This window comes from Nicotiana tabacum, chromosome 5, assembly GCF_000715075.1.
Source record: "Nicotiana tabacum cultivar K326 chromosome 5, ASM71507v2, whole genome shotgun sequence".
NCBI classification, from domain to species: Eukaryota; Viridiplantae; Streptophyta; class Magnoliopsida; order Solanales; family Solanaceae; genus Nicotiana; species Nicotiana tabacum.
The window spans coordinates 24,819,967-24,831,593 of record NC_134084.1 but is presented as its reverse complement, the minus strand read 5'-3'; the positions used below and the strand labels follow the sequence as shown (position 1 = coordinate 24,831,593).

Below are 11,627 nucleotides of genomic sequence, written 5' to 3'. Positions count from 1 at the left end.
TTAGAGCAAACATCTCATCATAATCAATTCCTTCCTCCTTATTATAACCTTGAACCACTAGCCTAGCCTTGTTCCTTGATGTGTTTCCATGTTCATCAAGCTTATTCTTGAATACCCACCTGGTTCTTATGATGGTTCGATCAGAGGGTCTAGGTACTAGGTGTCATTCATTGTTCCTTTCGAACTGATGCAACTCATCTTGCATGGCTGTAATCTAGTCTGCATCCTTTAAGGCTTCTTTGATATTTTTGGGTTCTATTTGGGAAAGAAAGGCTGAGAAGGCAAGTAAATTTATGGCTTTTGAATGGGTTTGCACACCTGAATCTAGAGGGGTAATTATGTTGTCAAGAGGATAGGAGCTTTTGTGTTTTCAGTTGGGTACTTGAACCTTATTTGTAGAGGAGCTGGGAAGATCTATCTGGTTCCCTTGTGTTCTTCTCTCAGATGCTTTTGGAGTACCTTACACTGCATCAACAACTCTTTCTTCAGCTTCAGTAGTTGTAATTGTGGTACCTGGTTCCCTTGAGGAAGAAGCTGCATTGTTTCCACTTGGCTCCTTCACTTGACTCATCATGTCTGCCTTTCCATTTGTCATGTCGATGACTTTACCTGGAACCAGTAAGGGCTCCCCATCTTGATCATCCTTGTTGATTTTCTCAAAGGAGGGATATGACTCGTCAAAGATTACATGAACACTTTCCTAAACACACTGAGTCCGCTTGATATATATCTTGTAAGGTTTTCTTTGAGAAGAATACCCCAAAAAGATTCCTTCATCACTATTGGCATCAAATTTACCAAGCCGATCCTTTCCATTGTTGATAACATAACATTTGCACCCAAATGTTCTTAGGTGAGTCAGCTTGGGTTTTCTTCCATTCAACAACTCATAGGGAGTTTTGTTCAGGAGAGATCTGATCATGCACCTGTTCACCAAGTAGCAGGCAGTGTTGACAGCTTCAGCCCAGAAGCTCTTTGCAATCCCACTGTCATTAGCATTGTTCTTGCCATTTCCTCCAAAGTTCTATTCTTCTTTTCCACAACTCCATTTTGCTGGGGAGTTCTTAGGACTGAGAAGTTGAGGGTAATGCCATTTTCATTATAGAACTCATCAAATTTAGCATTGTCAAATCTTGTTCCATGATCCAATATAATACATGCTACTCTAGACTCCATCTTCACTTGGATTTTCTTCACAAAGGCCATGAATACCTCAAAGGTTTCATCTTTTGTTCTAAGACACAAAGTCCAAGTGAATCTGGAGTAGTCATGCACTATCGCAAAAATGTATCTTTTTCCTCCCCTGCTTTGCACTCTCATAGGGCCACACATATCCATATGAAGGAGATCAAGTGGTTTTGAGGTGCTGACATCTTTCTTTGACTTGAATGAGGACTTCACATGCTTCCCTCTAGCACTAGCATCATAGACTTTGTGTTCTTTGAACTTTGACATGGGCAGAACATGAACCGGTTCCTTCTGAATTAGTTTGTTCAGAAGAGAGAAGCTTGCATGCCCCAGTCTTTTGTGCCAAAGTTCAGCATCATCATCAATAGCTTTCAGGAAACTCAGATCACCACTTTGTATAGACTCGAAATCAGCAACATAGATGTTCTTGTATCTTTTGGCTACAAGTACCACTTCACCAGTTACCAGATTTGTAACTGTGTCTTGGACAAGAACTCCACCTTGTTTCCTTTATCACAAATCTGAGAGACACTCAAGAGACTGTACTTAAGATCATTGACATAGTACATATTCTCAATTGAGTGAGTGAGTGATTTCCCAACTTTTTCAACTCCGAGAATGTATCCCTTTTCCCATTGCCAAAGGATACACTCCCTCCTTGCACGACTTTTAGTGAAAGAAAGTCCATGGTGTTCCCAGTCATGTGCTTTGAACATCCACTATCCATGTGTCGATACCCAATTTTTTCCTATGTATTTTTATATACAAAATACTTTCAAACTAGCATATATATGCATACGTAAGCATACCCAAGTGTTTTAGTATTTTTCCGATCTTTTGAAGAGTTTTTAAAATCAATTTACTATCCATTTTAGCAGTACAAATCCATAATTATTCCCAAAATTATCAATATGGTAAATAATTTATTTTATTCCTATATTTATACCAAAATATAGTTAAGATAATTTTTGTACATTTTTACAAATTTATTTGGTATTTAAAAGACTAAATTGCATATAATTGCAATTCTAGCCTACTTTAAGATTAATAGCATTTTATAATTGTAAAATTGGTTACAGTATTTTTAAATTGATATTTATATATTATTAATTGGCTCATTACTTTTAATTTTCTTTTAAAATTATTTTTACTATTCTTTATAAAATAAAAGGAAAACTGGCTATTTAACATTTAGCCCCATTTCATTTCAATTACAGCCCCATTTCATTTCAATTTTAGCCCTTAAATTGACCCAATCCTAACCCCAACCGGACCGAACCATTTTTCTATTTGACCCAACCCATAACCCAATCCAAACGGCCCTACCCGGTTCCCCACCTACCTTCTTAGATCTAGGTCGTTGATCATGCAAATCAACGACCATAATTCACCCTTCCATAATTAAACTCAAATGACCTACCCTAATCCTTCATTTCCACCTCTCAGCCGCCTTGAAACCCTTCGTCTCTCAAAACTCTTTGGAACCCTAGCCTCCTCCTACCCCTTTTCAACCGCCTTTCACCGGAATCCACGGCTTCTCAGGCCATGGATGGTTGGTACTCACCCCCCTCCACCATCAAACCATGGTTGTTCAAAGCTTCAAGGCCTGACCTCGATGGTTCCCCTTCAGATCCTCTCAGAATCTACAGTTCTATGGCTTCTCCGGCCATGCTCCGACATATTCAAGCATTAGGAGCCTGATTCTAACTCGTCTGACTCAAGATCGGACCTTCTTCCAAGCCTTTCTCATTTCTAGGGTTTCTCCAAAACCCTAAGCTATTCGAGGTTCTTTCTCTGTTTGTTTGCTTAGATCTGTGTTGTATCTATGCTTTACTTGACATTTAAAGTGTTTTCCCCAAATTCTTTTTTCAAAATCGTTTGTCTTCGATTTAGGGTTTCTTAAAGGGTTTTCAAAAAACATCTTTCTGATTCTTCTTCTTCTTTTCTTTATGTATGTTTGTATATATCATGCTCGTGTGACTTCTTTTTACTACACATGTACTGTCCTTCTACTTTTTTTTATACATGTTACTCCTGTGCTCACATGATTATCCTTGTTATGTTTTCATTGCTCTTCTACTATATGTGTTTACTGTTAAGTTCTTCAATTTTGTTTGCTTTACTGGACTCTGTTCGTGTTCTTGCTAAATGTGTTTCATCTACCGCTTCTTAAGTTTGTATCACTTTTTCTTCTGAACTTGTTTAAGTTCTGAGTTTTTCTCAAAACGTGTTCTCTATGCTCTTGACTATGTATCATGTCTGTTTGTTTCTCATGAGTCTCTGAAAGAGACCTCTGAGCCTGTTATCTGTCCTTTCGTCTCTGCTTCTGATTAAAGTTGAAAACCCTAGACTTTAGGTTTTGGCAAGTTTTATCTTGGACTAGGGTTCTACTTTGGGACCCTGGACTCTCAGACTCATTATGAGTCTACAAACTGAACTTGTACCCCTTTGCTTATGATTCTAAACCTTTCTATGTCGGACTCTTTTCTAAGTAACATTACAATTCCTTCTTGATTCACATATTTGTGTGCTTTATATATGAGAAACTCTGCTTTTAAAAGGTTTACCAACTAATGATTGATTCTGAAATCCTCTAATGGGGGTTTGATTGATTGTTACTGATTTTCTTTGATTGAACCTCCTTTACCTTTTTATGACTTGGTTCATTCGAATTGAACTTGTAATTTTGATTTCCCTGGCTGTTTGATTGATTCCATTTCCTTATTTTTTACAAACTGCGTACCATTGGACTTTTGCCTTAAATAAACCCTGTGTATTCACCCTTCTTGTACTACTTTGGAAAAGATTTTAATCCAATTGTTTCCTTAATTGTCTTTTACCCGTTTGAAATCAGAATCCCTTAACTGAAGGGAGATTCTGTGTGATTGATTGCGAACTATTCCCTTACCTTTTCTTACTTATTTTCTGCACTATAAAAGGTCCACGACCCTTCTACACTTAGACACCTTGAACCTTCAGTTCAACATTTTACATGCACACCTCTCAATTACATACTCTACTCTACTCTCTTCTGAGATCTGTTTGTAATGTTTGCTTGCAATTTGGTTTACAAGACTTCAACTTTCACTTATTTGTTTACCTGAAATTGGTATGCCTTAATTTCGATTTCAGTACCATCCCTATGTGTTTATTTTACAGTTGCTACACTCCTGTCTACTTTGTTGTTCATGTTCTGTATTGAGTATGCTACTTTCTCTTTGCATCTGTTGTTCGTTATGAACTCCCTATACCCCCACTCCCTTCTATGGTTTGAGTTAAGGTTCATGGCCTGACAACATCTAATTGCTGCTTAGGTCTGAACCTGATCCTCAATGGATCCCAACTCTCAAATGTGGCTAATAGGCTAGTCAGGGGTGTGCCAGCACTTCTGATTGCTGGGCATGACTACCAGCCTGCCATGGCTCTCCCTAATTCCCCATCTATGCACTTACACTTACTCTTTGATTCTAAGTTCTGCCCCCCTCTTGTGATCCTTGCTTTGGGACCTTGAGTTCCCTATGAACTTGAACATTTGAGGCCTGACATTTCCACACCGCACTATGCTCTTAATTCTGCAATATATTTGGGTTGCAAGCACTGCCCGGAGTTCATTTGAGGCTCTTGATGAGCTTTGACACATCCCAAATAAGAGAAGGCTTTGGAAACCGGATCCTGGAAGTTGGTTCACCTCATATTGTTGGACCTTGAGTCTGAATTAGGCTCCTTCGTTGTAGCTTAATTTCTGATGTAATTTTACTTTTCTTAATTCATTCTGGTCTGTAATATGTTGTAATAACTTATGGAGTTCTAGTGAAAGGGGAGGGTCACTCATATATGCAAAGGGTAGACAGCAAGCTCATAGGTGTTACCATTTACAATTTCTGCACTTCCGCATTTCATTAGAAATCATGCCTATAAGTTTTCTACATTCATGCACGTCATATAGAAATCCTGCCTATAGTTTCTGCATTTCTGCATTTTACATCTATCATTAGGCAAACAGTTATGGGTTAAGTAATAATAATTTTCATTCTAGATACCATGTCTATAGGACTCCTGCACTTTTATAATCGTCATAAAATCAACAACGCCTAGACATCATGCCTATAGGAGTAACCAGTTGAATCTGATTCGTTTATTTCATCTACAAGACTAAAATCAGTGGTAATGTCGTTTAACGTCTGTATAACTTATGTGTTTTCTACAATCAGTAAGCCTTCTTTAAAATCGGAGTAAGCACTGGTAGATATCATGCCTATAGGTCTCACTTAGGCAAACCATTAGGTAATTAATTAACTGCATCAGTCTTTGATAAATTACAACCATGGAAGGCTAATTCGGACTCCTCATCTGAGAAATATGTGATGAATCAGCCTATCCTACGCTTTAATTTGAGTTCAGACCATAACCAGTACTTGTAAGTCATGCTAGCCAATTTGTCTCTTTAAATGATGAGGCCTGTTTGAGCCCTTTAAACTATTATGTGTTCTCCCCATACCTACCTTATATGTTTTGATTGTCGCCCTAGAATTTTATCCTTTTAAAACTCTGAAAAGCAAAATTTCCTTTCCTTTAGGACTAGTAGTCCCAAATGCCTCCGGGACTGATAGCATTGGGGCGGGTACTAGCATGCAATAAGTAACGACACCATTCTACGCTTTACTACCTTAACGGGGTGGGAAGGGTAGATATGGATATGATGACTGGTGCGCTAATACCACGTGCAACCCCTCTTCTGAGGAGCGATTGCCGGGTATTGCATTGATATGATCCATATTGTTTGTAAACCTAGAACCCCCTTTCCTTTTAACTTGTTTTATTGTCCGAACTATTTCTGCTTTCCTTATTCTCTCCAAACTTTCAATTTATTTGCAATAATATGTGAAAATCCCCTTTTATTTGAGGCCCTTAATTGCTTATTTGATTATGTGAAGTCCCAATTGTAACATGGCCGGGAACCACACTGGTGGATCTTGAGGGGTGCCTAACACCTTCCCCTCGAGATAATTTCTAGCCCTTACCCAAACTCTGGTTCTTCAAACTCAAACCCTTCTTAGTGTCCTAATGCATTTAATCATTAGATGGAGACTCTTCAAGTTCCAAAACCCAATTTCCAATAGGGAACGAGTTGTCCTCCTAAATGTCACAAGACCGATTTCGCGAGAAAAAGGGGACGCGACACAATGAACCATTGTTGACTGCTTCCTTTCACTGTTCCCTGCACAAGGAAATCAAGAGTTAGTTTTAAGAACCCAAACAAGTTTGGGTCCCTTGTAGTAATCAAGAGGATAAATAAGAGCTCTCTTAGTCCATGCAGGTAACATGCGTTTTTTATGGGTGGCACTTGGTCCCTTTTTAGTAGTTACCTTTTCATTAAACGCTTTGTTTTTCTGAATAGACTGGACCCTGGCTTGGTAATTTTCTTGAGATGCCCATTGCTCCCACAGTGGGTACACAACCAGTTATCCGGTACAGTAACATACTTGCTATGGGGGTTGTAAGGAGTTTTCTCCCTTTGAAACCCTATTCTCTGTCGGTTCCCACCATTATTAACATACATGGCAGTAATAGCTTCTGAGGATCAGGTCCACTTAATGGATTTTTCAAGATCATTTTTTACTCTTTCTAGTTTAGTTTGGAGATGCTTGTTATTTTTCAATTTCAACACACAATCTAGTTTTCACAGCTTTCAACTCGTTTTCAAGCCTAATATGTGCCTCATTGGCTACCTCTTTTCCTTTTTCAGAATTTCCAGGTCTAGATTCAGTTCCTAGTCCCTCTATAGTTTCCCTCCGGTCTGCAATCACTATTAAGAGATCATCTCCCTCCTCCTCAATTTCAGTCACTCTCTTCACTAAGGTTTCTTTTTCTTTACTGAAATTTTCAATGGTTTCCTTATAGGTAACAACTACAACCACCAAGTCATCTCTTTCCTGTTCTATACTAGCAATTTTTTCAGTCAAAACCATTTTTTCATCTTCCAAATTGCTTATAGTTTCCTTTAGGTCAACTACACACACTACCAAATCATCTCTTGTTTGTTCAGCTTCTTCTAGTTCTAAGGTCAAGGCATCTTTATCCTCCACAGGACTATGATAGGCATCAATTAATACACTAGCTAATGACATGAGTTTCTTAGGGGAGTAGGATTTCAGATTTCTCTGAACATCCCTGAAATTTACCTCACTGTTGTCATCATCTTCATCATTATCTGATTGAGCCATCAAAACAAATATTGAATCATATTCATTTTCTTCACTTTCAACTGCCATCATGGAAATGTCACCTGCATCAGTTTCTTCTTCAAACTCACTAGAGGAATCTCCCCATGCTGCAAGAGCCTGTTTCACCACATTGTCAGCAGATCTCTTCCTTTTAAAGTGCTTGTCAGGAACCGGGTTCCTCTTTGCGGTTTTATCAGGGTTGTATTTGGAGTGTTTATGCTTCATGAGAGGACAATCTTTGATGAAGTACCCTGGCTTTCCACATTTGTGGCAAAGGTCATAGTTCTTTGGTCTGCTGGAGTTGCCCTTTTTTAGTATTCCTCCATTTCTCCTGACCATCTTCTGAAACCTTTTGGTTAAGTAAGTCATGCCACTGTCCTCCTCACTTGAGTCATTGCTTTTAGCTTTGAGTACCAAGTTCTTTTTTGTCTTTGGTTCTCTTCTTTCACTGTCTATCTTCCTCTTCATCTCATAGGTTTTTAGATTTCCATCCAGCTCGTCTATGGTCAGCTCTTGCAGGTCCTTTGCTTCAGTAATAACATTCACTTTACTCTCCCATGAACTAGGCAAAATACTAAGGATCTTCCTCACGAGCTTGTTCTTGCGAATGATTTCACCAAGTGAGTGTAACTCATTTATGATAGAAATGAATCTTGTATGCATATCTTGAATAGATTCATCGTCGTTCATCCTAAAGAGTTCATACTCGGTGGTGAGCATATCAATCTTGGATTGCTTTGCTTGAGTGGTTCCCTCATATGCTGTTTGCAAAGCTTCCCATATCTCCTTAGCAGTTTCACAAGCAGAGATCCTATTGTATCATCAGATCCTATTTCACATGCCAAAATTTTCTTGGCACGAAAATTTTTCTCCACAGCTTTCTTGTCTGCGTCAGTGTATTCTTTTTTGGTCTTTGGCATCGTCAATGGAAGATCTCTGACGTTCTTCGTTGGGATATAAGGACAATCACATATGACATCCCACAACTCAGAATCTTCAGCCATGATAAAATCATACATTCTTGTTTTCCACCACCCATAGTATTGTCTATTGAACTTGAGTGGTCTATACGTAGATTGACCTTCTTCAAAATTTGGTGGAGCAGCCATAAGGATCCTTCCTAGGTGTTAGCCTGATAGGAGGAACTTGCTCTGATACCAATTGATAGTTTATGTGAGTCCACCAAACTATAGAGTACCAGATCCTCTATGAGTTTCCACTAAGAACTTTAATAAAATAGTAAGTAAATAAGACAGGGAGTTTTACGTGGGAAAATCCCTATTCAAGGGGATAAAAAATCACGACCTATGCTGGTAGGATCAACTTTACTATGAGCAATTTTTAAATTACAACCTATGCAATCTAGGAATTAAACTCTTAATCCTTCACTAACTCGTAATACACCTATTACAAGCCAATTTGCAATACATCTATTACAAAGACTTCAACTCATAACTAACTCTAGTCACGACACAAACGCAAAGGGTTTATGGTTTTAGAAAGAGGTTCCTAAGCAACGCTTCTAGCTAAGCAAATTAGGAATTACAATGAAGAATAATTACAAAGTTACAACTCAACTAAGGACAACAAAGTACTAGATTTAGGAACTGATCCGTAGTAGCCTTAAACTTTGTTCTTGATGCACTTGAGAACTAAATGAACGAACCTTAGAAGGCTTGAATGTTTGAAGTGAATTCTCAAGTGTTCAAGTGATGTTTCATTGTAATGCTCTTGTTAATACACCTTTGATGACATCACTTGAATGATGTAAGCACTTGGTTGGTCAAAGGACAAGTAACTGCAGAACTGCGCTGCACTGTGTACACAGTTTCTGTGGCAGTCACTTTCCAACTGTACATAGTTGGCTTTCGTACTGCTGTTAGGGAAACACAAGGGATCAGGTCCCTGTGTTGGTTCTCTATCTTCTACAGTTGCAGCAATTCACATTAGCTGGAGTCCGTTGATTATCAATTTATACCAAGTGTGTCAGGTTCCCTATCTGGTTCTTGACAGTAAGTTTGTTAGATCATCAAAACATGGAGCTAAGACATTGAAAACTCATCACGCATTCTTCACATGAAACAACAAACAGGGTGGAGATAGCAAACAAAATAGATCGAGTACTGATAAATGATGAATGGATGACATACTTGCCAGCATCAGAAGTTCACTTCATGAGTGAAGAAATCTATGACCATTGCCCGGCTGTATTAAATTGGGAAAGGGGGAACACAGGACACAAGAAGCAATTCAGATACTTTAATATGTGGAGCCTATTACCAGAATTCAAAACAAAAGTGCAAAAAGTTTGGAAAACTGAGTTGAAAGGCACCAAAATATATAAACTTGTGGGGAAGATGAATATAACAAAATATGTTTTGCAAAGATTAAACAAGGAAAGGTTCTCTGTTATTGAAGGGAATGCAGAAATAGCAATGGCAAGATTGATAAATTGTCAAGAGAAGATCCAGAAGGATCCAAGAAATGCTGATTTAATAAATGAGGAAGTTAGCCTGCTGCAAGAAAGCATTAAATGGAAGGTTGCTAAGGAGCAGTTTTTTACACAAAAGAGTAAAATAAAGTGGCTCAAGCAAGGGGACTAGAATACAAGGTATTTCCATAATGTGATAAAATCTAGAAGAAATTCCAATAAAATCTTCTCCATTAAGGTCTCATCAGGGCAGGTTCATACTGATATAGAAAGGACTGCTAATTCCTTTACAAAATTTTATAGTGACTACTAGGGGATTCTAAAAAAGGGAGACAATATATATGTTGTGATCTTGTTCGAAGAGGTCCTATAGTACAACAAGAACAGATAGATAGGTTGGAAGAACAATTCACTGAAATAGAAGTAAAGGAGGCACTATGGTCAATATCAGGAGACAAGTCCCTAGGGCCTGATGGCTATGAGAGCCAATTTTTCAAAGACTGTTGGTGAGTGATGAAACAAGACTTGGTAGAGAGTGTGTTTGAGTTCTTTGAAACACAAAAAATGCTTAAGATCATAAACAACACAGTGATAACTCTAGTTCCAAAGAGTAACCATGCAGAAAAAATGGGAGATTATAGGCCTATCGCCTGTTGTAATACAATTTACAAAGTGATATCCAAAATGTTATTCAATAGGCTAAAAAGAGTACTGCCTACAGTAGTTGCTGAGAACCAGAGTGCCTTTGTGAAAGGAAGAAGCATAGTACAAAATATTCTCATTTGTCAAGACCTGGTGAAATTGTACAACGGGAAGAAAACCACAAGAAGCTGTCTTATAAAGATAGACTTAAAGAAAGCATACGACTTTGTGGAATGGGGCTTTGTGGAAGAGATGCTACATACATTAAACTTTCCACCCAGATTTGACAAATAGATTATGGTATGTATATCCACTACACAATACTCAATTGCATTGAATGGGGGAATCTATAGCTATATTAAGGGGAGAAGGAGACTGTGTTAGGGAGACCCTATATCACCTCTAATATTTGTGATATGTATGGAATATGTTACGAGGATCATGCAATGGGTAGCCACTCTGGAAGGCTTTGCTCTCCACACAAAGTGTAAGAGTCTGAAGTTACATCACTTTTGCTTCGCGGATGATCCTAATGTTTAGTAAAGAAAACTACCAAGTTGTGATACTCATGCTCAGAGGATGACAAGCTTTCTCTAATGCCTCAGGACTAAGCACAAATGTTGGAAAATCAAACATATACAGTGCAAACATGGAGGGACAATGCCTAGCAAATATTTGTGAGATAACACGATATAAGCAAGGGACATTACCTTTCAAATACCTAGGGGTACCTATATCATCAAAGAAACTGTCAGCAAGGGATTGTGAACTACTGGTGGACAAATTGAGTACAAGAATAAACTCATGGGAATCAAAACATCTATCATACGCAGGCATAGTATAATTGATTAACTCTATGTAGATAAACATACATACATACTGGGCAACAATTTTTATTCTCCCAAAGAAAGTAATAAAGGACATTATGACAATCTATAGAAATTACTTGTGGGATGGAAAAGGAGTATCAAATAAGGTACCGTTGGTAGCATGAGACCTAGTTTGCAGACCAAAATGAAAAGGGGTCTGGAAATAAGGGAATGCAATACTTGTAATGAAGCAGCGGTGGAAAAATATGTTTGGCACATTGCAAGCAAAGAAGACATATTATGGGTTAAATGAGTGAACCATATACACTTGAA

At 38.2% G+C, this 11,627-nt stretch overlaps 2 protein-coding genes across 2 annotated transcripts; one reads left to right on the top strand and one right to left on the bottom strand.

Moving 5' to 3' along the window:
- Nucleotides 1-930: 930 nt before the first annotated feature.
- LOC107811077 (uncharacterized) lies at nucleotides 931-8,102 on the bottom strand. Its single transcript, XM_075252785.1, has 4 exons — nucleotides 7,475-8,102; nucleotides 6,873-7,306; nucleotides 6,555-6,718; nucleotides 931-1,579 (listed from the first exon to the last, which is right to left on the bottom strand). Exons 1-4 carry the CDS (start codon nucleotides 8,100-8,102, stop codon nucleotides 931-933), a joined length of 1,875 nt encoding a protein of 624 aa, XP_075108886.1.
- Nucleotides 8,103-9,553: 1,451 nt separating this feature from the next.
- Nucleotides 9,554-10,779, top strand: LOC142180721 (uncharacterized). Its single transcript, XM_075252784.1, has 3 exons — nucleotides 9,554-9,983; nucleotides 10,157-10,349; nucleotides 10,542-10,779. The coding sequence occupies exons 1-3, from the start codon at nucleotides 9,554-9,556 to the stop codon at nucleotides 10,777-10,779; spliced, it is 861 nt and encodes a 286-aa protein (XP_075108885.1).
- The last annotated feature ends 848 nt before the right edge of the window (nucleotides 10,780-11,627 follow it).